At 41.8% G+C, this 27,674-nt stretch overlaps 1 protein-coding gene across 14 annotated transcripts in view; it reads left to right on the top strand.

Moving 5' to 3' along the window:
• MICAL3 (microtubule associated monooxygenase, calponin and LIM domain containing 3) overlaps nt 1-27,674 on the top strand; it is a 236,282-nt gene that overhangs the window by 118,984 nt on the left and 89,624 nt on the right. For 7 of the 14 annotated variants that reach the window (XM_089671855.1, XM_089671862.1, XM_089671857.1 and 4 more), the window contains exons 15-21: nt 9,856-9,918; nt 16,936-17,109; nt 18,021-18,095; nt 19,822-19,911; nt 20,742-20,795; nt 23,027-23,134; nt 24,396-24,500. In XM_089671855.1, the coding sequence (XP_089527981.1) occupies nt 9,856-9,918; nt 16,936-17,109; nt 18,021-18,095; nt 19,822-19,911; nt 20,742-20,795; nt 23,027-23,134; nt 24,396-24,500 (669 nt within the window). The remainder of the gene's footprint in view (nt 1-9,855; nt 9,919-16,935; nt 17,110-18,020; nt 18,096-19,821; nt 19,912-20,741; nt 20,796-23,026; nt 23,135-24,395; nt 24,501-27,674) is intronic. The other 7 variants (XM_089671866.1, XM_089671864.1, XM_089671865.1 and 4 more) reach the window with 4 other exon arrangements.

The following is a 27,674-nucleotide window of genomic DNA, read 5'->3' as shown; positions in this document are numbered from 1 at the left end:
CTGAATCAATGCAACCTCAATGCTATGGGTATGGTCAGTAATGTTACTCCTGGCACTGGATCCTGCATGGGCCCTCAGCTTAACACTTAGTGCAATACATGCAGTCACCCACAGGGTGCTATACAGGGTCGTGGGTATATCCCTATAGAACCCAGTCCCTGAAGACACCACTGAGATGGGCAAAATCTGGAATTAATTTACAGTCCAGCCTCATGGACAGGTAAGACAGGATCACCCTGTATGCTTCTGGCCATTACTGTAAAGGACTGGGATATTTGAATTGCAATCACTAAGGTGTAACCTTTTAAAATCTGGCCCTAAAATTTAATCACTCAGAACTCCCAGGTGGTTGACCAGGTGTTACATCACACCAATGGTTGCACACTTTAGCGCCACTGGCAGCTAGAGTCCTTTTGAGGTACTTGGGTGCATTTTGACACGAGGATTTATTACAGGGCAGTCTACACCCAGGTTATTGTGTCTAATCTACAACCAGGTTCTGGGTCCAATTCTGGAGACCTCACTTACAAAAAGATATTAAGATAGAGTCCAGACACTGGCAACAAAAACGGAGAAAGGTCTGTGAGAACCTGATGGGTACAGTCTGGAGGAGAGACGGGACAGAAGAGACATGGTCAGGGCAGACTCGATGGACCACTTGTTCTCTTTTTTTTTTTATTTCTGTTTCTGTGTTACTGCATTCTTCTAGACACGCTTAGCCTATAATCTGCACACTACTCCATGAGTACCCCACAGGGGACCAGACAAAAAGGAGCCCTTGCAAAAGCCGCCTGCAAAACGGTCCTTACATTTTTGAAGGAAGATGTCTGTTTGGGAAGGGAATTCATAAAATATTTCACAAGATTAAAAGGTTTACTACCACATTACAAAATCCCCATCCACAAGGAGCTTCCACCTTGGCAAAACTAGGAGCACCTTCTTGCTCTACCCAGACTTCAGATTCCAAACCTAGGTTCAGCCCTTCCTTTGAGTCTTCCTCAAAGCCTTTCTTTACAGTGAAGGGGTGCCCTCACTCCTTAGAATTGGGGAGACATCTGTTAGTTTTCCTCTCTGGGTTCCATCAGTGGTTTCAAGAGGGGGGTACAAAAAGTTCAAAACCCTATCTTCTCACTGCTTTCTTCTTTCACGTCAACTAAAGACTACCGTCTGCCAGATATGCAAAATGCACTGAACCATTTCTTGTCCCCATGGAGTAATTGTGCACTAACCCCACAAGATAGGTTCATATGATTTCAGTCAAATTTGTTCACAGTTCCATAGCCCAAAAGGGGTATTTCATCCTATTCTGTGCTTTAAAATCCCTCAACAAATACCTTAATTTCCAAAATATCCCATGTAATCTACAAGGTAGATAATTGCCTTTCCGAGACCAGAGAAAACATGGCATCTTTACACGGCCATGTTTACCTATCTGCATATTCTCATTATCCACCTCATCAGCGCTTTCTGCACTTTGCAATGCCAGACAATCACTTACAGTTTGTCACACTGCCTTTTAGCCTATTGTCTGCTTCTAGAGTATTCACAAAGGTCCTAGCACTTCTTCTCAGAACTCGGGGCATCTGTACATCCTTCTCCTGAAGGACTCATCTTCCTTCCAGTTGTTTGCATAGTCCATGAGACAATTCAGATGCGCCAGGGTTTTGCTTAGGTGACCCATTTAAGGAACAAAATCTGCTCTCCAGTCCTCTCTTCACTTGGAATACTTGGATCTGGTTCTAGACCCATCCCAAACAAGAAAATTATTTTTCTTAGAGCCCATGCATGAAAATTGAGGTCAAAGAGACAATGAGATGACGCATGAAGGTATTAGTCCTTATAGTAGCCTTCTTCAAGGCTTTGATATATCCCTTGTCTCAGATTAGACTAACCTTTGCCTTCCCTCCAGTGCAAATTCTTCCTTGTCTGATTAAAATGATAAAGCAAGGTCGGGAAAAACAATGATGCTCATTACACCGAACTGACCCAGAAGAACCTGGTACACAGACATGCTCAAAATCCTAGCAAACCCAAAGACCACTGGCCTTTCCTAACAGACCAGATCGGTTTGTCTCAGGGCCCTCTATTCCATCCTGTTTCTCAGTTTTTAACTTTGACGGCATGGCTGTTGAAGCCCATACCTAAAAGATAGAGGGGTCTCAAAGTCTGTTTCTACCTTGCTGAAAGCTAGACCAGCCACTTGCAGGAAGATCTATTATCATACCTGTAAAATGGCTTTTTTTTTTCTTTTTTATTGCCTGGTTTGAACACAGGCATTTCAACCCAGAGATTCTGTGCCTCACGTCTTGACCTTCCTACAATCAGGTCTAGCCCAGAACTTGGCCTTAAACACTTTGGCAGAGAATGGAGAAAGCTGAAACCTGTCTTTTTTTTTTAAAGACCTCTCACTTTTATTCTCCCTTGTAAACACTTTTGTTCAAGATGTACCTCGCAGTCAAGTCCCCATTGCAGCTCCCTGTGCCCTTCTTGGGATCTCAGCTTGGTTCTCTGTCCTGCAGAAACCACCCTTTGAATCTATCAGGGATATTCTCTTAGATGTCCTCTCCTACAAAGTAGCCTTTTTTTGTTGCGATCGTGTCTGTCAGACTTGTGTTCGAGTTTGCTGCCCTTTCTTGTAAGACCTTGTATTTTACAAAGACAAGCTTGTCTTATACATCAATAACAATATGGTCTTGAGTTATGCACTGCGCCAAAGCATTCAAAGGAAATTATTCTTTATTATCTGGACGTAGCCATTAGTCTATCTCAATGCTATGTGTTTATTAAGAAAATCAAAAATGTATTTTTTTTTTTTTTTTTAAATAAAGTGTTACAAACAAGTGTCAAGGCATCTGTCTATAATTCATAGGGACAGCATGGGTACAGAGCAGAAATCATGCAATATAAATACCATTTGGAAAAATAAGCTTTAACTGTTAATCTAGTCTATATCTGTATTAACAAATCTACTGAAGGTACACCTAGTGGTTACAGATAATGACTTGACAAGGCTAGCTATACATAACCAGACTGATAGTTCATATGAGCAGAACAATTCACAGTCTACAATGTATGTGAAGTAATACATCCAGCCAGACCAAATATCACAAAATGTATCCTGCTTGTCTTGGAAGGATAGCACCCACCTCTCTACTTCCCTTATCTTTTCCACTTCCCTTTTCCAGTCAGGGATAGTAGGACATCTTTCCTGTTTTCAGAACCTAGGGATAAGGCTCTTGGCTGCTTTGAACAGGTGAGGTGTGACACTGTTCTTGTAAGATTTAATGGATGAAGGTACATCATTGAGAGGGATATGGTTAATGGGCTTGAGGGTAGTTTTTCTGTGTCCAGGGTGAGATGTCTTCCCAGACTTTTGTTTTTTTAATCTTTGGACAGTACCACCATAAATGAAGGAACAAATCTTTCTGCATACAACCCCTCCAGCAATTTAGGGGTTACTCCTGGGAAAATGATAGCAAAATGAGTGTGGGTTTTGTACCAGTGTGATAGGACTTTGAAGGATAGTTCTTGTCTTTTTGTATTGATATGACATGGTAGAGTTTCATTTTTTGCAGTTGAGGAGGTAAGAATGTAATTCTTAACTCTTTCCCATTCTCACATGAAGTATGGTGTCTGTCCTGAATGTAAACATAACGGAAGCTTATACATCTGGAAAGCAAGTGTTGGGTGCCCCCCTCTATAGAGTACTTGGATTCAAAGGTGGTCAGGGTCTCCACCTTTCTTAATTTGGGGTATAGTTTTTTGGTAATTCTGCTAGTTGTCTGTAGTGCCAGTGACCCATCAGGAACTGCCAGTAGGCTGTCTGTTTTTCCTGGGGGGTGAATTTGCCACATTTAGTATTGCCAGCCATTCCCCGAGACTTTAAATAAGGTTATGTCTTCCCCTGGTTGAAACCGTAGAAAGCCCCCCCCAAGGGCATTAATGTAGATGTATCTGGTGCAAGTATCCCATTAGACTTGGGTCTGTCCCCAGGTTTGCAGAGTGGTTAGAGTGATAGGGGATGTCCCACTGGATTGACACTTGTGTGTGCTTCGGATTCATAGAGCTCCAGGCAAGTTAGGTCGAGCATTACTTATTTTTTTAGAACAACCTAAATTGTATCGGACGTGTTATGATTCCGGTTCAAAATACAGACTTGGGTTATTGCCTTATAATATAGACTAACATTGGGAAGACCCAGGGTCCCGTCCACCTTTTTGTTTAAGCGAAAGCAAATAGGCCAATTTAGGTTTCTGGTCTTACCAAGCAGAAGCGTCAATCATTCTCTGAAGTTGACTGAAAAACGCCTGAGGCAGCCCTATTGGGATGGCATACAGAAGATAAATGAGGATATTCTCCAATGCTCCCCTTCCCAACACATGGATTAGAGCCTTATAAACACAGGTATAGAGGAGGTGAAGGTCTGAAGAAATGAGTACCAAGGTAGGATAGAGTATCCTCCTTCCATACAAACAGAAAATGGGAGACATATTAGTAGGATTTCAGACTTGCTGTCTCCCTGCAAAGCACTGACTTTCTGCAAAAGTCAGCATAATTAGTCCTATATCTTTTTGTCTGTTGGTGGTGATTGATTCTGTCACATACCTGACTGGAGGCTGCAATAGAGAGAGTACTCTCCTTACTGCTAAGTGCAGTGCGCCCCTAGAGGTGGAAAGAGGAGGTGCAGTGCCCAAAGAATCACTGGTTGCCAGTGGTTTTTCTGCTTGGAGATGTCTGATGAGATGGAACCCGTGGGTTCCCCGGTTGCAGGAGGAATTTCTCCACAGAACACGTGGATCCCGGAGGATGAGTAGAGTAGTCAGTAGCCAAAGCCAGGATCAATATGGAACAGCAGACAAGAGCAACGTGAGGATCAAGCTGGGGTCATACACAGAGTAGCAGCAGACAGGAGCAAGCCAGGGTCATACACAGAGAAGCAGACAGGATCAAGCCGGGTCGGTAATGGGTAATCAGCAGTAAACTCAGGAACACAGAAACGGGAGGGGCTGACGATAATCCAGCAATCACTGAGCAGAGCTGAAGTCCTTGTAAAGGCCACGGAGTGTCGGCAATTAGTGTGCCAGTGTGTTTTTGTGCACAGGAATGCGCGATTACATTTCTCCCGACTATGCGCATGCGCACTACTTTTCGTGAATTCGCGTGGCCATATTGCGCATTCGCCCGGCCTTCCTCGTCTTTTCCCCTGACAGATTCTCACCTCCTTTTGCCTTTCTGTGATCAGAAAACCAATCCTCTTTTATGACCCTGGCCTGTGTGTGCAGCTGATCTGGTTTTGACCAACCTTCCCCCAAATTCATGTGATCCTTATCAGTTCCTAATTGGGGCGGAGAAGAGTGGCTCATTTGATCATCTTCCTATAAATTTAGACCAGTTTATGGGGGAGGTCACAGACGGTGGGTTCAGTCGCAGATGTGGTCATTTTTCCTGCGCGAGTGCATTTTCTGCTGGAGTGTGAAGCCGCAGTTGAACACAGCAGTTTAACTAAAGCAGGATAACTCAAGCAGCAGGAAGATACAACAAAGAATTCTACTGCATGCTGGATGGACTGCAAGCAAATACCCTGGGAAACATCTCCTTTAAGTCTGCATCCCACTCCATCTACCTTTCATATGCCCCCTCTACTCCTCCTTTTCATAGTACTATCCTCTGTTCTCAAAATCTCATTTCTTTACCCCTCTACTCCACCCCAAAGCTTCTACATCTCACCCTCACTTCTACCATCTCCCTACTACTGCTCTCATCACCTCCTGCTGATACTTTACTCACCTGCTGACCCAAACACCTGCTGACCCAAACACCAGGACAGGAAGGCATGTGCCCTCATATACATCCCACTCCCATCTTACTTTCCTCACCCTCCTTCTCCTAACCTGGGGATATCTCCCCAAACGCGGTCCTCCAGTGTCTCACCCCCACACCAGGCATCCTCCTTCCTCCAAGAATAGCCGCAATCCACTCAATATAATCCCTATCCCCAGGCTCCTAAAAAAACCACCCTCCCTTTTTTCATGTGCACTCTGGAATGCCCCCTTTGTCTGTAATAAGCTCACCTTTGTCCATGATCTTTTTGTCTCCCGCTCCCTTAACCTACTGGCAACTACAAAAACCTGGCTTTAAGCAGCAGATTCTTCTTCTTCTCCTGCAGCACTTTCCTATGGAGGCCTTCTCTGGACTCCCTTACCCAGATCCAGTGGTCGGAAAGGAGGTGGAGTTGGTTTGCTTCTATCCCCACTGAGCACTTTTCAAGTCCTCCATAACCCTCCCTCTCTAGCCTTCTCTTCTTTCGAGACTCGCTGCATTTGGTTTTCTACCATTTCTCTGAGGATTGCAGTGATCTACCGGCCTACTGGAATGGTGTTCTGCTTTCTTGATGACTTCTCTGCTTGGCTACCCTACTTTCTCTCCTCTGAAATACCCACTATCATTCTTGGAGATTTTAACATCCCCACTAATGTGAACAACCCGGCTACATCCCAACTCTTCAACCTAACCTCATCTTTTGCCTTAACACAATGGACACAGTACTCCACTCGCTCTGATGGGAATACATTAGACTTTGTTTTCTCCCATCTTTACCCTCCCTACAACCTCACAAACACCCACTTTCCTCTCTCTGATCACAATCTCATCACGTTCAGTGTGTCCTCGTCAAACACCTATCCCTCCACGCTGCAAACAATTACCCGCATATACCTTCACAACTTTAATCCTTCTCTTTTCCACTCTGCAAATGACCTCCTCTGACAGAATCTCTCCCCTGTCCTGCCCTGACCTGGCCACTGCTGTCTACAACAGTTCGCTTTCATCCACACTGGACTCACTTGGTCCTCTAACAACACGAAGCATCAGGCCCTGACCATTACAACCGTGGCAGACTGACACCAGAAATCTTAAGAGACATAGCCGTGCACTGGAGTGATTGTGGTGTAAAACCAAATCTCAGCAAGCATGCACCCTGTATAAATCTGCTTTCTTAACATACAATTCCTCCCTCCATGCTGCCAAATAAGCCTACTTTGTCACTCTGTCACCCTTGCTACTACTGAAGAAGGCACTAAAGTTTTTCTCAGAAGCCCGTCTCACTACCTGCCCCCTGGAACCTGTTCCCTCATAACAACTACGGTCACCCTCTTCTTCTATCCTATGCTCCCTCACTCACAACTTCAATCTCTCCCTCTCTAATGGTGCCTTCCCCACCCCTCTAATGCATGCACACATCACTCCCCATACTTAAAAAAGAAAAAAAAAAAACCCTCTCTGGACCCCACCAACCTGAACAACTTAAGACCCATCTCCCTGCTCCTGTTTACCTGTAAACTCTTAGTCTACAATCACCTGAGCTCCTACCTCACTGACAACAACCTTCCTGACCCTTTACAGTTTGGTGTTCGCTCACTCCACTCCACTGAACCTGCCCTACTAAAACTCACTAATCTACTAACTGCTAAAACCAATGGTCACTACTCCATACTCTTACTACTCGACCTCTCTGCGGCTTTTGATTCTGTTGACCATCCCCTCCTCAAAACAAACTCCACTCTCTTGGCCTCCAAGACTCCGCTCACTCCTGGTTCTCCTACCTATCGCAGCACTCCTTTAGCGTTACCTATAACTCTGTCTATCATGAATGCTGCTGCCAGACTCATCCACCTTACTAACCGTTCCATATATGCAATCCCTCTCTGCCAATCCCTCCACTGGCTTCCCATTGCCCAACAAATAAAATTCAAAACATTATCAATAACCTATACAGCCATTTATAACTCTGCCCCAAATTACATCACCAATCTTGTCTCCAAATATCACCCAAACCATCCTCTCCGCTCCTCCCACGACCTCCTGCTCTCTAGCTCCCTTGTCTCCTCCTCCAGTGCTCATCTCCAGGACTTCTCCAGAGCCTCCCCATCCTCTGGCACTCTCTACCCCAATCTCTCAGACTATCACCTACTCTGCCCACTTTTAGGCGATCTCTGAAACCCTATCTCTTCAGGGAAGCCTATCCTGCCTTCAGCTAACGGAATTTTCTATTCCTTCTATCAGTCCATCCCCCACAGTTATTACCTTTTTGTATCACCAGCCCCTTCCTCTTAGATTGTAAGCTCCAAGGAGCAGGTCCTTCCTCACCCTCTTGTATTGAACTGTATTGTTGCTTTGTCTCCCTTTATTTTGTAAAGCGCTGAGCAAACTGTTGGCACTATATAAATCCTGTATAATAATACTATAATTAGTACTGTTAAAGTAGTGTTTGGATGGGAGATGTAGAATAAAATCTCATTTGCATGTGTAGACAGTTTGTTCTCTGGAGCCAATTTGGATTCCTCTAACCGGGTTCTGTTTAATTTTCCTAAGAAGGGATTCTAAAACCAAGGTGAATAGCAAGGAGGATAAAGAACATCCCTGACTGGTGTTGTTGTGGATAGAAGAAGGCTGTGATAGGACCCCAATAACCTTCACCCTTGCTTCTGGGTTACTGTGGATGGGGAAGTTCTCATCCTGGCATTAATTTACCCAGACCTAGTTTCCGTAAAGTTTTTTTTTTTCCTAGGAACATCCAATCCACCCTGTCATTTGCATTCTCAACATCAGTGGTTAATATCAGACAAGGTGAAGTTACCAGGCAGAATCTTACCCAATGCAAAATATGGAGTATCAGAATAGTATTGTCTCTCACACTTGAGCACATCTTTCCAGTGGGCTGCAGTCTGGAAGTTGGCAACATGTCTGCATTTTTCCATCCAGCAACACAACTCTGTTTATCTCTGCATTGGTACATAGAAAGGAATGAAACTTCACACTGTAATAGTACAATAAATTAAAGTAAACTGTGCTGTATGCTTTAAAAGCTCAAGGCACTGTTGGTCAGAACCAACAGTTCCTGCACAGTAAATTGCAGTTCACATTTCCTCTTATTTAATTGAGGGGAAATATGAGGTTGCAGTATAGTTGTGTAGAGACCGCTATCTCAAAACCGCAGACTACATTTTTATCAGCTTACTTTTAACTAATGATATCACTTTACTCAGGTTAGGACACATTTTGCTTTCTTGTATTAATTTGCTTTCTGTGTGCAAGATATCATGTGTTTTTTAGAGCTGTTTTTTAAACCCTCAAAAGGTCTGCACCACTGTTTTCATGCAATGGTTAGACTTTTCAAAGTGGACCCTTCAGTAATTTTAGCAGTCTACTTTAAACCAATTTCTGACATGCACAGTATACAGCTACAGTATCATTGTTCAGAAAAGCTCATTTTGTCATTAAAAAGGCCATCCTTGAGCTGTGTTGTCCTGCAACTTTGCCTTGGCTGAAATGATGTTATCAGTCTGCTGCAAGCAGGAGGAAGCATTTCCACACTCTGCGTTCCCCCGGTGATCAGATTGCAACATTGTAACTTTGTACCAAGTCACAAGGTGAGAGCCTGTAGCAAAGCTGATCTGTGTCAGCCATTTGTGAATACAACCAAGAACTGCACAGGCACCAGTATTTACATGTGTGCCATCTATAAACTGGCATCTCATGCTCAGTGAAAGTAGATGGTGAATCAAGAGGATGCCTGAACAAAGATGGTACTCTCCTTCAGGAGATAGAAGCAAATGATGGCCTTGTCAGGGAGAGCATTGTGATCTCTGAGAGGTAATAAATACCTGGAAGTGTTACACTGGCATAATACTGAACGTTAAAATGATATCTGATGACTGGTCCACTTTATGAATGAACTGGGTAAAGCTCAAAGAATCAAAACCCACGTTTTTTGCTTGTTGCTTATTTTGTATGTTTTTTGTCTGAATTCCTGCTTTTGTCTCCACATATGGAACTGTATTTTTTTTTTTCTCAAAGGACAAGAAGGAAAAAGATGTGGACAGCTCTGGAAAGAGGCGGAAGACGAGTCAATCTGAAGATGTAAGTGTGGTGGGACATTCATTCCTTACCAGTAAATGGCCTGTTGTAGTACAAGCAAAATTCTACAGGTGATGTCTAGCTGAGCTCAGAATACAGGCAGGACCACCTCCTGTTTACTGAATACAGACAAGGCAACTTCCTGTTTACTGAATACAGACAGGGCAACTTCCTGTTTACTGAATACAGGCAGGACCACCTCCTGTTTACTGAATACAGACAAGGCAACTTCCTGTTTACTGAATACAGACAGGGCAACTTCCTGTTTACTGAATACAGGCAGGAGCACCTCCTGTTTACTGAATACAGACAGGGCCACTTCCTGTTTTAAAAGTGACAGAACTTTTTTTACATTGCATTTTCTTTAATATGTACTAAATACTGCTGTATGTTCATGTTGTAACTTGAAACTCTTATGGACAAGAATTTAGAGTGTGCACCTCTCGAGCCTTAAATTGGATCACTCTCCTTAACAGTAGGTGCTGAATGCTAGCAGGACCTTGCCCTGTGCCCACAAGCCACATAAATCCAGGAGAGAAACCAGCAGCTCCATTAAGGTTTAAATGCTGGCAACTTTGTTGGTCCAAACAGAGTCGGAATCGTCTCCTGTAATTCATTTCACCCAGAAGTCTGGGCTTAATCATAGAATAAGTTCAGCAGGCTCTTCCTATTCTCTATTTGCAAGGCTCTGGTTTGAGACCATTGAGTTAATACAATAATACTTGTGATTTCTGTTTGGCCCATCCTCCTACACACCCCCTCGTCAATATGTGTAGTCACAAAGTGGCAATACTATTCCATGCCTGCAGGTTGCTATGTGATCTACGTGCCAGCAGCTTGCTCATTGGATAACAAATGAGCAGCATCCCACAGGTAGAGTCCACTTGAGCTCTGCCTGTATATACCATGCCTTCCTTAACACTTCCCATAAGGCCCTCAAACCAAACTTGTAAAGATAACATTGTTCTCCAGTGCACTTATGTCTGATTAGCCAACATTAGTAGACTTCCACTGTCAACCTGATTTCTGGTCTGCAGGGAATCTAGAGGAGGAGTTACACTGACAGTGTTTTTGGAAATACATTTAAGGCTGACTTTACCACTAATAGTTTGATAACAATTAATGTTCTTTAACAAGAACATACATTTCACAATAATAATTATGTTAGCAAAATTAGTGTGCGCTGAAAATTGCATCTGACATTGCTTCGGTTTCCTCTTGCTGGAGGCTGCCATTTTGTTGAAGCCCAGAGCAGTCACTCCTTTTTTGGATACTCTCCCCCCTCCTTGGTCTCAAAAATGTTTGACTTTCTGCAATTAAATTGTGTGCATTTCCAGCCTTGATTGTATGTCTTGGCTCAACTAGAGAGGAAGGCTGGTAAAGGTTTTACTCTGCAGGAAAGGAGAGACTATTAGGGAGATACAACACTATCCTTGTAAGTAAATCTCTTGTGTCTTCCTGGCAGCAGAATTTGTCCTGTCACCTCTACTGCTTTTCTTATCACCCCTTCCTAATCTGTGCTCCCTCAGCACAGTCTGTATCATTCCCTTTGCATTCTTCCTCCTACAACAGTAAATCTTAAAGCTGTCAGTTTATCAGCCTCTACTGGCTCTGATTTTGGGCACAGAGCATGTGCAGAGAGGGTGAGAGCAAGTGAGCATGTGCAGAGCAGGGAGAGAGCTGGCACTTTTTTTTGGTGTTTTTACAAAGCTATACCTGCAGAAGAGGCCAGCATGAACTGGGATTGATCCATCAGGACTTTTTTTTTTTTTTCTAACTAAAGTTTCACTTTAATGTATGTATCATTTATGGTGTAAGTATGTATTAATATTTGCCCGGAGCTCTGTTTATCTACTTTGTCTTTTTAGCTTGCAAGTTTTATTTATTTTTAAAGCTCAATGTAAATATCAAAGTTGGTTTTCAGAATGATTTTTTTATTTCGCTCTTCTGGTTTGGACTTTTTTTCTATTATTTTGGAAATAAAGTTGTATATTTGATTCTTTAATAATTTTCTATGGCATTATTTTAAATTGTATTTCTCTGTCGTTCATTGAGCAACACTGCTTGATGATAGTACGTAACCTAGGGTTAGATTGGAAATGGACATTGGCCACATAGAAAAGTGAACACTCTTTATGGGACTATAATGCTTCCCATCTCGCACCTGTTTAGTAGAAAGGAAAAAACATTTGTACTTAAAGGAAAACTGTCTTTTTCTTTAATTAGAAGATACTATCTACAGCTATTGGTAGATTAAAGTGATACTAAACACATACTGTTCAATTTACATTATACCTCCTATTTCTGTATGTGGATGATGGCACTGTAATTATTTAAATAGAAATGAACATCTAAGTATCTTTTATCTAATCAATATAGGGCTGTCACATAACCCAGCTCTTTCCCAGCCTGTCTGCGGGAAATTTAAGTGGGAGGAGCTTCTAGTCTCATGCTGCCTGTCACACGTTACAAAAAAAAACAAAACAAAAAAAAAAGCAGCTTTTCAAATACTGACTAAAAATAAATATCAAACTGTTCTAAGTTGGCATGCAAATATACATTTGAAATCAGATCTTTATTATTTTGAAGAAATGGATTGGATTTCTGCCAGTCACAAGCTGTCACACCCCTCCAGCCTGTGTCTTCGAATAAGAGGGAGGTGATTCCTCCATTAATCTACATGAAATATCCCCCCCGCAATTGTATTTAGCTGGTTAGTGGTCATGGAGGAGGGGTGAGGGAGTGGGCTGTCTTTTACCACTGTGTATACGCCCACATGTGTGACGCTAGTGTCACATGGACTGCTCAGCTGTGATGGGGAGGAAATGCTCAGCATAGAAATTTACTGAAAACTGAGCATGTGCAGAGTTGCCTCTACAGCTGCAAAATTCCTAGCTGAATTGGGGACATGAAAGGAAGGTGGAGATAATGCAGCAGGATCAACCAGGTTTTCTACAGTAAACGAATCTCATAGTGACTTAGTAAGTATGAACAGCGTGTAATACAGCATTTATTGATAGTGGGTTTTTTGCTTTTTTTTTTTTTTTTTTTTTTGATGTGAATTTAGTGACACTTTAAGGGTGGTTATTAGAACTTCCTTAAACTGTAATTCCTCTACAATTTGCAGACTAGCAAAACCTTTCGTTTTTAAATGTCAAATGAAATTCTGATGTTAGACACTGCCAGGATCATACTGTGCTTCTGAGCAGTTTTCAAAATAACCAGTTGTACCAATGCAAGGCCTTTTCTGCCAACATGGCATTTCCATGACTCGTTCAGAGGGACACTGGATTTAGAAAAGCTTTCCTTGTCCTTCATTAAATCTAATGGGGTTCCTGAAGCAGAAAGCGATGCAGTTCAGTCAGCATTTGTGGCCTGAATGTTGTATGCAACATTGCAGTTAGCAGATGCTGAAGCTTGAACTACAACCCCAATTCCAAAAAAAGTTGGGATGCTGTGTAAAATTTACATAAAAACAGAATGCAGTCATTTGCAAACCTCATAAACACATATTTTATTCACAATGGAATGGGCAGCTTGCACATCTGGAAAGGCACCATCAATGCTTAAAGATATATCCAGGTTTTAAAGCTGCATATGCTCCTAACCAGACAATGTATTTTGCATATTTCAGCAGGGCAATTATAAATCGCATATTTGACAACAACAACATGGCTTCTTAGAGTTTGGGTGCTTAACCGGCCTGCTGTCCAGACCTTTCCCAGGTCTGTTGAGCGTTTAGAATCCTATATCTGGCAAGAATGGAACAACATTCCTCTCCCAAAACTCCAGTAACTGGTCTCCTCTGTTCTCAGATGTTTACAGAGTATTATTAAAAAAAAAGTGGATGCTACACTGTGGTAAACATGGCCCTGTCCCCACTTTTTTGAGACATGTTGCTGCCATCTATTTCAAAACTACCTTATTTTTTTTCTTAAAATGGTACATTTTCTCAGTTTAAACATTTGATATGTTTTCTAAAGTGAATAAAATATCTCTGTGTCAAAAGGCTTTGATGGGCAAATGCAGAGTGCTTTTGAAATCGGTTTGAAATGCTTTTGAGACCATTAAAAATGAATTGGCAGTTGCATTTGACCTGATTCTCCCGATTTTGAATTCCCATAGTTTTGTACAGGTGGAGAGAGAGGCAGTTCTGTAGTGAGGGAAACCTTGTTGACACAAATTCTTGATGTACGTGAACCTTCTGCTCCCTTTTTTACCACTCATGTGAACTAGCCCTCTCAGCCCAGAGATTTTCCATTTTGTGGAGCAACAATCCATGTACCAGCAGACTGAAAGTGACCATCACTATGTTTGGTTAACTCCACAGTTAACCCCTTTTACACACTAATAGTAGGGGACACCAGTTGTTGAATGAAGACATATGCAATTCACAGCACCTACTGAAGCAATTCTGACATTTAACATCTTTTGACACTGCCATGCCCAGACAGTAATGTAAGTGTTTTAAATATCATAGCACTAACAGAGGTGTAATAGTCTCATTTAGTGCATTGTCAGATTTAGCTTGGCAATTTTTAAATATTGTTTTGATGAAAATAAACACAGTACAAGAAAATACGTAGCCTCTATGTTTTGCTGAGAAAGGTTTGGATTTCCCATCACGGACATGTACTTACAAGATCAGAGGATAACGAGAGCTCATATCAGAACAGACGCTGTTCTGCTCCATACCCCTGACGATGCTGATTGTTGGCGGAACATATTGGGTGGGGCCTAGCCGGCGTCATCACATATATGCTGAGATCAGTGTTTCAGCATCTGTTCTGATATGTGTTTTTGTTCTCTGATCTTGTAAGTACATGTCCAATTTTAATAAAAGTGAGTTTATATAGTAGAACACTATTGTGGTTCCCTTGGCTTCTCTTTGGAGGGAGACTGCTATACTGTGGTTGGAAATAATTTTTTCCTCTTACCTGTAATAACGTGGCTGTGAGGCGCGGGAGGGCTGATGACAACTTGGATAGTGCGGTTTGAAATCACACAAATGTATATTGATCTCTTCCATATTTAGATAATTTAATCTGGTAAGAGGCTGAATATCTGTGGTGGAGGAATCACGGTGAATCACCCATGTGCTCAGTGCCTTTTATCACAGAATATATCTGGATGTACATGCATTGAACACCTTTTCTTTGAAGCACTTTGATTGGGCCGTTTATTATTTAGTCGCCTTTATAGGACTTTATTGTATCTTGTCATATATAAGTGATTATTCTTTGTAGATATATTATTGATTTATGAGCGCACCATATGTTGGATACAGTATATGATGATGCTGTACTGCACTGGTGACAGTATGTATTAAAAAAAAAAAAGAAAAAAAAAAACAAATTTAATTTTTCTTTTTCAAAAGGTGCTGATCAAAAATTACAACTTCAAAAAACTTTTCATGCCTCTTACTAATTATCTTTGGACTATCTACTTTCCAAAAAAAGGTCATTTGGGAGGTATATGTGCTGTCATGGCCGTTTAGGGCCTCAAGAAATGAAATAGGCCATTGGTACATCAGAACTGATCAATTTTCAAATATATACGCCATAGTTTGTAGACAAAAACACTTACACATACTAAATATACACCATTTTGTTTTGTTTTTTACCAAATAAATGTAACAGAATGCATTTTGGTATAAATTTTATGAAGAAAGAAAACATTTTATAACAGAAACTAATGTGTTTTTTGTTTTTTTTCCAAAATGTTTTGGGTTTTTTTTTTTTTTTTTCTTTATACAACAAAAACTAAAGAAAAAACAAAACAAAAACAGTGGTGGTTACATACCACCAAAAGAAACCTATTTGTGTGAAAAAGTTTTTATAAAAATTAAATTCGGGTACAGTGTTGCATGACCAAGCAATTGCCAGTTAAAGTAGCGCAGTGCTGATTAGCAAAAAATGTTCTGGTCCTGAATGTGGGCCAAACTTTCCAGAGGTCAAGTGGTTAAGAAGAGGTTATTGCACTGATTTTTTTATCCTTTTACACAGGGTTATGCAGGACAAGTAAGAGGAGAAGGGAGGGAACATTTTTAAGACTAGTGAGCGTTAGACTTTTTTTTTTTTTTTTCCCCCACTTTCAGATTGGATATTTTGCTGGGATATTATCATAATTAACAGCCAACGCAGCTGGGGGGCATCAGAAACAGTGACCTTCAGAGAATAAAATAACTGCAGGAAGTAAAGTGTATGTAAACTCTAACGAATAGCTTCTCTTATATGTGTCCCGTTTGGTCAGTTAAATATGTAATTGAAAGTGTTATGTCTGTTTTTGATAAGTGCAAAAAAAAAAAACCCTTTTGATCCTGCCAGAAATACTGAGAGCTGATCATTTTCTATGCTCTTTGACTGTGCTGTTATCAGTTACATTGTTTCCAGCTTTCTCTGAGTACTAGAGAATACCTCATCTCATTATAGAGATGAGAAGCAGGAGGGTTCTGTAGTGCTGTCACCACTGTTCTTCCGTACAGACAGTATAATGAGGAAGTGTTGTCACCGTAGGACAGGAAGTGTTACTTTCACCAGGTGAAAATAAAGGAAAAAGAACAGCCTGAAATATGAAAACAAATACAGCCATGGACTGCAAACTGCAATTTATTACATTTTTGTTCTTGTATTTAGAAATACTTTCTCTAGGCAACTCCCATAGGTCACACAAGATTAAGCCCATGTTACAAGTAAAATGTGTTAGCGGTATAGTCATGTGTGACGGGGATAGAATGTTTGTTTGACCTAGTCTGCTGCTAATAAAGCTGCTTGTGGCTCCGCAAAAAAAGACACGGCAGCATGCGGCTTATATGTTTAACGTTCTATTATGTGTGCACACATTTGTCAGAACTTTCTCCAAAACTACATTTTCATTATGAGCTATGCAGATTACACTGTACACCACAGTCCTAGTATAACCTATGTAGATTACACTGCTCTTTCTCAATTGCAGGGTCACTGCTGATCACAGAGGGATGAGCAATGTCATATAATGGTCTTTACATGTTTTCATTTGCAGGAGGAGGGTCCACGGACTCTGCGGGAGGAGCGCCCTTCCCAGCTGAATGCTGGAACAGATAGGAAATTGGAAGCTGCGGCCAACAACCAGAACAAGGTGAAGTCAATGGCGACTCAGCTTCTGGCTAAATTTGAGGAGAACGCTCCTGTGCCTAACACTGGTCTGAGGAAGCAGGTAAGGGGGCTATGAGAGGGCACTGATTTCCTTTATGATGCTGTGTTAAATATACACTGTAACAAAATGCTTTATGATACACCTAAGTTGCAGTTTTATATTTTTAAGACAGACTACTTAAAGCTAAACTGTTGCATTCTCTTCAGTCTTGCAAAGTTGTACAGTTGCACAGGCCCCTGTACTGAAATGGCATACTTTGATTTCACTGCACACTGTGAACTTTTTGCAATGTGCATTAGAAGCTGAAACAAGTCAGAGCCCACCTCACGTCCTGGCTGGTAGACATGCAGCCTCATGTAGTGCTTTCCTCTCCAGCCTAACTGTCCCTGGTCCGCCCATTTCATTCATTGGATTTCAGTTCTTTCAAACCTAGAGGTTTAGCATCACATGTAGGTGATATGCGTGCAGACGGAATCTGCCGAGAAACACCCATTCCTCAAGACTGACAGCCATTCATGAGGGCATTTTAATATTTGCATAACTCCTCCCAAGAGCCAGCCCACTGACTGCCTACATGAGTGCTGAGGGCTCTTGGGAAGAGTACTAAGACATGGCGCTGTGATGTTGTCAGGAAGCTATGTACAGCACCCTGCTGGCCCCTCCCACCAACCAAGCTTTTGTATCATTGAGGTCCTGTGATGGTATCACTGGGTCTAAAATAAGATATGTACTAAAAACAGATATTTTTAAAATTTTATGTTTATGAAGGAGGTAAGCAGATTAAACCTCTGCTTTAAATAACTATTTTTCTTTCCTGTTTGCCACATTGAAACCATGATGTGGTCACTTTGAGAAGTGTCTTGTCTTCCTGTGTTCCATTTTATTTTCTCACATGTCTCCCTTTTCCTCCTCTTCATTTCCTTCTACCTTCATTACCCCCACTCTTCTTCCTCCTCTCGGACTCCCCTCAGAAACCCTTATTGCCTTACCAGCAGCGCTTACTAGAACAAGCTGCCCTCAGACACACAGAGCCACAGTGGAAACAGGTAACCAGCGTCAGCTGAATAATTACAGATCACTCCACGCTAAGATGTGTGTTTATAATATACAGTATACTATAGCTTGAAAGCAATTAGAGTAGATGGTCTCCAAACTTTCTAAACAAAGGGCCAGTTCACTGTCCTTCAAACTCTAGGAGGGCTGGACTGTGCCCAGCAGGAATAGAAAATGTCTTGGTGTCCGGGGGAGTCTGTGGGAGTAAACAGTGTCCGCTCTTTGGTATTAGGGTGAGGAATCGTGTTCCATCTTTGGTATTGGTGGAAGGAATAGTGCCCCTTCATTGGTGTCAGTGGGAGCAATAGTGCCCCATCATTGGTGTCAGTGGGAGCAATAGTGCCCCATCATTGGTGTCAGTGGGAGGAATAGAGCCCCATCATTGGTCAGTGGGAGGAATAGAGCCCCATCATTGGTGTCAGTGGAAGGAAAAGTGCCCCATCATTGGTGTCAGTGGGAGGAATAGTGCCCCATTGTCCGTGGCAGGAACTAGGCTCCACTATTGCGAACAGTGGGGGGGGGGGGGATAATGACCCAATGGCAAGATAAAAGCAAGCAAAGGGCTGTATCCAGTCCCGGGAGTACCATTGGTTGAAACATTTGTCTGTATAATGCCAGCAAGTTAATAATTTAATATTTCAATCGTTATCGATTCACTTAGTATTAACTAATGAAAGTGTGTGCATTCTTGAATGAGGCAATATTGAAGCTGGTGTATTGGAGAAATATACCCCATAGTCAATCAACTTCCCATAAAACAATGTTAAGCTGACATCTGGGTAATAGAGGCATGCTGCTAGAAAACTGCAGTTCATCAATATCCTACTGCAGCTGTGACATTAATAAACCATGGTGACCTCATTATTTCACTGACCGTGTGAGCGGTTTTAAAATGTAACATGGAGCTGTAGTAGGACCATGGTATTGTGTAGTTACCAATTAGCTCTGAAAGGGGTAATGCACATAGGCTGAATACTGGCCACTAAATAGTTAACATGCGTAAAATCCTGACTGAGCCACTAAGTGGTTAAGGCACATGCATGTGAGGGACTGACCACTGTGGGTTTATCATGCACAGTCTGTGGACTGGCCACTGAGTAGTTAAAAATTAGATTTTATTGCATATATGCTGGGGACTGGCCACTGCAGCACTAGGGCACATAGGCTGGGTAGTGGTCACTGTGGGACTAGAGTAGGTGGAAAAGGGACTGGCCACTGAGGAGTTGAGGCAGGCTAGGGATTGGCCACTGCAGTGCTCAGGCATATGCAAGCTTGGGATTCATTGCTTGGAGGCTAGGGTACAGAGGCTGTGAACTGGACACTGTGGAGTTACTGTAGGCTGGCACCTGCCACTAAGGGGCTAAGACATGTTAGCTGTGTACTGGTCATTGAGCAGCTGAGGCATGTAGACTGGGGACTAGCCACTGAGGGGCTTAGGCATATATAGGCTGGGAACTGGTCACTGAGGGGCAGAGACATGTAGGTTGGGGACTGACCACTGAGTTGCTGAGGCACATAGGTTGTGGACTAGCCACTAAATGGCTCAGGCACATAACATGGGTGCTGGCCACTGAGGGTTAGTAACATAAGTCTCAGACCGTTTCATCTATTTTTGGATTGTAAGGATTTCTATAATATAATTCAGGCAGATAAAGGTATACTTTTACACCTGTTGTCGATTTTGTGAACTTTTCCCCAACCCTTCTGTCCATCTTTAAGCCCAGGATTAATGACCTGCCTCGGACTTGCCCTAAAAAGGTCATCAGTCTGTATTCTCGGCCGTACCCGGTCCCACGCTCTCTGACGCAGGTGACTTGGGCAATATGCTTTATGCGTGCCTCACTGCTTATGGCTGACTGCCTCTTCTGTATGTACAGGCAGAAGAGTCAGAGACGTCTGCATGATTGTGGGAATAATAAAATCAAGGTTTAACTGGGTTTGTCTATTATACAAAGCATGACAAGATCCACCTGGCCCAGACATAAAAGCCCTTCCAGGCTGAAAATTGCTGTTCTGTCTAAAATCCTGTAATGGAGGATTTCAAATAAATGGATGACTCAAATCATTGTAAGATCCCCATTTTATCTACTGTATTTCAGGGCACAGAATGTTTGTTTTTTTGGGGGAGGGTTTCATATTTTTTTTTTTTTTTGTAATCTAAAAATTCACTGTACCCCTGCAAAAAGTTGGATCCTGTTTTTAATATGTACATTAACCTAACACAAGCTGCGAGTTCATGGCGAGTGATAAAATTATGGTGCAACCTTTTCCTACAAGTAGAAATATTGGGAGGTGGCTGGTTTGCCAATATACCAGAAAATTATCGCTGAATCAATCAGCTGGCAAAGTTTTTCTCTGTGACCCTACTTTCTTCTAGACAGCCCATCTCTGAAACCCAGCTCTTCCAACCAAACTCCTGTTTGTCATTCACTAGCAAATCCATTTTCAAGGATCTGTATGTATTCATATGGGATCTGACTGCACCCTGCCAGGACCTCACACGCTGTCCATACCAGCACCTCTGCTTTGGCTGTTCACCAATGGCACTCACGGCTCCATCTGTGGCAGTTCCAGCTGCCTGCTCACCTTACATTTATCCAGTATGTTTACCTGTTTTCTCTTTTCTATCCCATTCACAGAGTAGCCAAGTGCCACCTGGCGACCGCAGGGAGACGTGTCCCAGCCCGGAGAGGGTAAACCGCATGGGTTTGGCGTGCTTGAGTGCAAAACAGACATTTAGGGTGTTAACATGCACTACTATCTTATCCTAACACCAGGTTTAAAGCCCAGTTGAACCTTCAGTTTAAATCAGCTAAACACCTTTTATATCAAAACAAAAGATGTTTTAAGTCTTGCCATTTAAAAAGCATGCACAGCATAGAGAGAGCCTATATCCTGTCCACATTCTGTAGAGAAGGACCCTTACTCTGTGTGGAAGTAGTCTCTATGCAGATGTCTGACATACCCCTTGTTGAGGCAGACCTTTAAGTCTGCAATCGAAAAAGCTCATGCTGCCTGCAGATTGGTGAGTACTGGCTCTGACTTAGCAGAGGGCATGTTGGATCTCTGCAGAGAGACCCCTAGTTCCACACAGAGCAACTGTCCTTCTCTGCAGCATAGTGGCAGAGGACAGGCATTTCTATTCAGTCTGTTGCTTTCTAAAGAAAACTAACTGTAAGACTTTGCACTTCTTTTCGTTTTGATGCATCTAGAATGCATGTAACTGATTAAAATTAAAGATTACTTGGGCTTTAAAGCAAAATTTTGCTTTTCTCATGCAGAGAAACGCAACAAGTTTGATTTAATGTCCCCCTTCCAAGAGTAGCATATGCCTCTCTTGCTCCCCAGTCCCGCAGATGTTGAGAGCAACACAAATATCTTCTTCTTCCAAGTATAGATTAGCATGTGAGTGTTAGTTATTGTCTAACCACTGTCACATGGTGTGGGTTAAACGTTAATGGGAAAAAGCAACAAAACTGGGGTATGTGAAGTCCAAAATACATTTTCATCGAAAGATGCATACAGTAAAACAACCATCACATTTTTGGGGTTTATAAAAACATCCTGCTTCATCAGGGCATGGTATTTACAAACAGAGGTGTATTCTAGAGCTAAAATGATTGTGGAATACCTTCAAGTTGATTGTAATAAATAAAAATCTGCTCACTGTTTGTTTGTTGCCTGCAGTATATGCAGTACCCTTTCAAGCCTTTCAAATCTGCTAAAATGCTTACCTATTTTACTCTATGTATCTTCTGAATAAAATTTATTATGGACATCACAAACTTTGTTTTGTGAACGAGGGAATTAAAATGAGTGTTGCTTTATTTAACCTTTAGTTGAGAGGCCAAACCTCTCCAGACATTCTCTTCAGAGCTGCAAGTAAACATGAATGACTGCTGTCATTTAATTTTTGTAATTGACTTTTGCTTGTAATTTACTTTTGCACACAGTGTGGGACAAAGAAGCACTTTCTTCCAAAATCTCAAAATTTGTAAAACTTTTTATTAGTGGGAGACAATGGGAGCCCTGGTTTATTTTCATATTTAGTCAGTCACCTCTGTTCCTTATTGTTTGGGAGGCTGTTTTCAAGTTCTACCAATACTGCAGACACACTTGTAGGTAATGTTTGGACCACACACTTTCTAATTTGTCAAAAACATATCTTTAACTTTTTCCAACCCATGATCTATAGATTAATATCCCTGTTCTCGATGCTTGGGCACATTGAAGCTGGCCATAGGTGGTTTGAATATTGTCTGGTTCACCAGAGACTAGCCTAGATTCAAACCATTAGTCTATCCATCAGTCAACTTGGGTAAACCAGCATGTCATATTTTTATATGTGAGCATTGCCAGCTGCTATAGCCGCTAGCAATAATCACTATAGTCTCCTGGCAGGGACAGCAAGCAGCCTGTGCTTGCAAGAAAGAAAATTGCATGGCTGCTAACTGATAGACCTGGCTGTCGCTGATAATTTTGATCCCCACTAAGGATAGTGATTCTTGATTATCTGCTCATATGTAGGCTGGAGTTGTCATACACAAAATAAACCTTCAGCCTGAAGGTGACTATTACTGTGGTTGTCAAATACAATTACGGTATTAAAAAAGTAAGGTGTGTATGTTGGCTTATAATTAAAGCAGTTCCTATTAACATATTGTACCTAATAAAAAGGAGTACAAGTCCTTTAAATGTAGATAACACTTATGAATAATTTGACAGCCTAAATTAATATAGGTATAGTCAAGTTTGCCAATGCATCTTCAGCTTCCCTTCCCCCTCCAAACCTGACTCTTTTAGTTGGATTGTTGTCTGCATTTATTTAAAACCAATTTTTATTTCCTCTTTAAACATTTGCTAAAAGCCCCCTCTCACCCCATCTTCCCCCAGTCCAATACTAATAATTTTCTCCACTTCTCAGTTCGATCTTGAACCCTCCCGTCGCTCTCCAGTTGACCAATGGCAGCATTCTGTCTCCCTGCTCTCCACTGAACGCCCTGCCTCCCCCTCTTACGATGACATCCGACAGGTAGCATGTTTCCAACACACACGTGTGTGGCAAAGCTCTGTTGTGCACAGCTAATAGCATGCGCTTGAGTTATCCACCAGCGAGCGACACGTCTGCCAAACACAACTTGAAGGGCTTTCTGCCTTATTTCTAAAAGTGGCTAAAACAGGAGCTACCTGTAACTTACCCAGCTACCCCCCTGCTCAGACTCCAATTAATTGCCAGATTATGGAAACAGACATTTTTTATTCAAGATTCTTTAATAGAGGGGGCTTTTTGTGTACATTTGCTCAGTAATAATGGCTTACAAGTTAATCAGCACTACCTATCTGTTATTATGGTTACAAATCCCACACCAGTTCATTCTGTAGCATGTACAGAATCCGGTACACCCTGTGATAATGCGTAAAGACTTTTGCGGGCAGCAGGAGGGCTCCATAGCTATAGAAATATGAGACTGCAGGACACAGGCTTTTATAAAAGGCCTTGAAATCCAAGTTGATTTCTCATGTCCCTGTTAACAATTGTAGAGGGCACGTTAACACAATAATCAGTGGAATAATCAGTTTCTGACAACAGTCAGTGTGCAGAATAGAGGTAATCCCAAAAATAAACGGGAAGTGATGGGATATCTCTCTGTGGTCAGAGACTGTATCAAAGGCATTTATTTACCATCTGCAGTTTTTTTTTATTTCTGTTCTAGTGACACCTGGACCAGCCTATATCTTTTACTGGTGTCACTGGGACAAGAAGTGGGACATATCTCCCCAGTTAGGGTACAAAAAAAAAAAAAAAAAAAAGAAACCTAATAGATATTCTTCTTATGCATTCTGTTCACAATAAAAAAAAAAAAAAAACTTTTGGCTTCAATGACGTTTCTGTTCAGTACACCCTGCTAGTGTACATTCCAAAACCATCAAAACATCTCTAATAAGAAAGTCAGGAAATCGAACGATTAACAAAGCCACAAACAAATAGGCTGTGGAGCTGCCAGCCATAGCTTTGGAGTGAATTTTGCTGGTGAACGAAGGCATGGAGTGTACCTGGATGCCGGAAAAGACCTGGCACTGTGCTTAGTTGGTTGTTAATGCCGTCATATACAGAGGACACCTGCTACTAACTGATATGATCTCTGCCTCGTGTGCGCTGCTGCTGTGCGACTCCACCACGCCTCACCCGCTCGCACCAGTTGATTGGGTGTGTGTGACCTTTGACATTTGTACCATTTTTACCTGTGGCTCATGCCCTCTTCTTCCTCTCTTCCTCATCTCCTTCCTGTCAGAAATACATAAAGATATATACAGGAGGTGTGAGCTCATTGGCTGAACAAATAGCCAATCAGCTGCAAAAGAAGGAGACCCCAAAGCCTCTGTTTGGGAAGAAAGTGGTAAGCCACATAAAGTGTTTAAGTAGTTGATCAATTGTGCTTTGTGGTGTTTTCCAGTTTTTTTTTTAATTTTGTATTTATTGCACAGTACATTGTTAAAGCTAAATTCCAGGAACCAACGCTTTCTTTTAAATATATTCCTCAATAGCCACAAAGGATATAAATTCACGTTGTGTGCACCAAATGCCTTAGCAAACTCTGATATTGCCTTGTAAAAGGAACAGTGACATCACATAACCTGTGCAACGAGCAAAGCTGTGGGAGGGACCCAACAGGCCCCACCCACTACAGGTGCCTTTAGAAAACTATAGGAGGAGGTGGAGACAAGACCAGTCACCCTGCAGAAGGAGAGAGAGTGACTGGTGGTAAGCTTTCACACTGGATTACTGCACAGATCTCTCATGGACCAGAGCATTTTTGTATATTGACTGTGTGAATGAATTTTGGAGCACACAACTACTGATTGTCTTTTTTTTTTTTTTTCCCCAATATATTTTTCTTTTCAGTTTTGAAATTGGTAGCAAATTATATATAATTTTTTTTTTTTTTTTTTGCCTGTATTCTGTTGGGGACATTTGTTATTACTTCCTGCCCTAGAGATACAAACATCAAGTGAGAGTTAATCTCTCCAAACAGAAGCTAATTCCCTCTTTATGACAGAACAGTTGTCTCCATTGGAAGATTTCCCTTCATCTCTTATTCTGGTGATAACAGTAACTTTTTTGATTTCCCATCACTCTCTTTCCCAGCTACAGTGGTTGATGAAGGTTAATCTCCATAACAGGGTCAGGAACAGCAATAGAAACCTTACAGGGATACTAACATTTCCCCACTCCACCTAAAGCAAAAAAAAAAACATTTTTGGCTAAAATTGTGCGCTACGATGAAGTGATCTTTTTGTATACTTTGGTGCAAATAATGCTTTTCTTTTGTGACATTGTCTTCCAATAGCTATTTTCTATGTAATTTAAATGTAAAGATACTTTAAACGAAGTGTTACTTTGAATATGAAAAACATTTTCTTTCTTTCTTTTTAGCTTTTGTGCATTTTTTCCTTAATAAAACACAAAATGAACATAAGCAAATAAAATGTTCATATGCTAAGAGCTGGTTTACTTTAAGTATGGAGAAAATTTACCTGACTTTAAGGCACAGCTCTACTGAAAGCCACCACCCTGCAGTTTAGTCTCAAATTTAGTCTTGATTCACTGCTTTATAAATATGCTGCTTAAGGTCAGGCCATTGAAACTGGATTAATTGAGGCATACAGAGGAGGGTTGTCTTGCCTTCATGTAGCAGACATGTTGTAAATTCTGCTCTGAGGCAGGACTCGTAAATGCATTATAAATTGTGGTGCCTCAAGACTGTCCATCATTCTTAAAGGGCACCTCATTCTAAAATCTGTAAAACTATTCTAATTGTTTTATATAACGCACCAGCATCCACACATGTAGGACACCCAGCATTGGAGGCGAATTATTCCAAAACAAATACACTTTTGCACACTGGTACTGAGTAGTCTTCTCCCTCAGTTTTTATCCATCACTGAGCTAATGTGACCCCAGCACTGATGGAGAGGGACAGGGGAGGGGCAAATTAGGATTCTGTGCAGTCAGCTGACATCCTCCTTACCAATTTATGACATCATTGGTTGTCAGGACGCCAGCAGCTAGAAGGTGGTAATGGTGCACAATGAAAACCTGTAGCTGTGTGTAACTAAAAGGCAGGCTTGTTCCACCCGCTGGCTTTTATACAACTTTTGGACAATTTTTAGACATATTGCCAAAGCACCCCTGAAGAAACCTCAAGGTCCCTGGTTGAGAAAGGTTGCTTTAAGGGTACAAGGAAACCTGCTAAATCTTAAAAGGCATTCCCCATTCATGAACAAATTGAATGGGTAATCTTTGACAAATGAATAAATTCAGAAAAGATTTTTACCCCTCCGATAATCATTTCCATGCTCTATCCAGTGGAAAGACAAAAATACTGTAGACCCTGCCATCTCGGTCTTAAACATCTCACTGTACCAAATGAAGATGTTCCTTCATTCAAAGATTCTTTTTAAGGTTCTTTTTAAGGCTTTTTTACTCACAGGCCCAGCTCTGCAACCAGCTTTTGCTGCAATTACTGTCTGCCAAACTGCAGCTAATTGGACTAGAGCAATAAACAACCAACATGATAATGTATTCCAGGACTGTACTTTAATTGAACAATTACCACCTGCCTTGCTTGTTTGTGTTGATGATGCCATAGAACAAGTTATGACACGGATCTCCAGAATGGCTCTGATTTCTATTCACGTGTGCAGAATCTTGTTGCTCAGAGCCTTGTAAGCTGAAGGTGCCTGTAAAAGGTGCCTCACATGGAGGATGTCTCTTTGGGGAGATACTTGAACAGTTCATTAAAGATGTTACAAAAGGAAAGGTAGTTCTTCCACAGCGAAATGCTCCAAAGCCCCCCTCCTCGGGAACTACCACCTCACAAAAACACAAAGCACCTCAATGCTCTACCCAGACTTCAGCTTCTAAGCCAAAACTCAGCTCTTCCTTATGGTGCAAGACAACACCAAAAATCTATTAAGTCTTTCTCCCAATGAATGGGTGCCCTCACTCTAAAGAGTGGGAGGTGTCTGTTGCAGTTTGCCTATCGCATCTCAGACATCCCATACCTGGCAGTTAGATCCTGAACCAGCCCTTGTTCTGGGAGTATTCCTTTCAATTGCTCTATAGGAATAGGAAAGTGGTCACCAGAAGAAGCCAAGTTCCATCACCAACTTGTAGCTCAGAGTGATAGGAGTGGCTCTACACCACCACCACTCTACCCCCCTTCTTCTGAGACACCCAGCCAGGGTTAAATTGGACAACAGCATGACTGTGGCCTATACCAAAGGGACACTAAGAGTCATGTAGCCTTCGTAGAAGCAAGCCAGATCATCTAATGGGTGAACAAACACTATCCAGCGATCTCTATCTGCATCCCAGGAGTGGACAATTGGAAGGCAAATTATCCAAGGCATCGCTGCCTGGACCAGGGCAAATGGGCCCTTTACTGTGACATCTTCAACTTGATATATCAGACATGGGAGACTCTGGAGGAGGACATCCTGGCCTCCAGATTCAGCCACAAATTACCTCTGTGGCCAGGACCAAAATTCCTATAATACTAACCTTGAAT

The sequence above is a fragment of the Staurois parvus genome, unplaced genomic scaffold, assembly GCF_062004578.1.
Source record: "Staurois parvus isolate SC_StPar_1 unplaced genomic scaffold, SC_StPar_1.0 ptg000114l, whole genome shotgun sequence".
In the NCBI taxonomy this organism is placed as follows: Eukaryota; Metazoa; Chordata; class Amphibia; order Anura; family Ranidae; genus Staurois; species Staurois parvus.
Note: the sequence above shows the minus strand (reverse complement) of the source record. Positions and strands in the feature narration are given on the sequence as shown.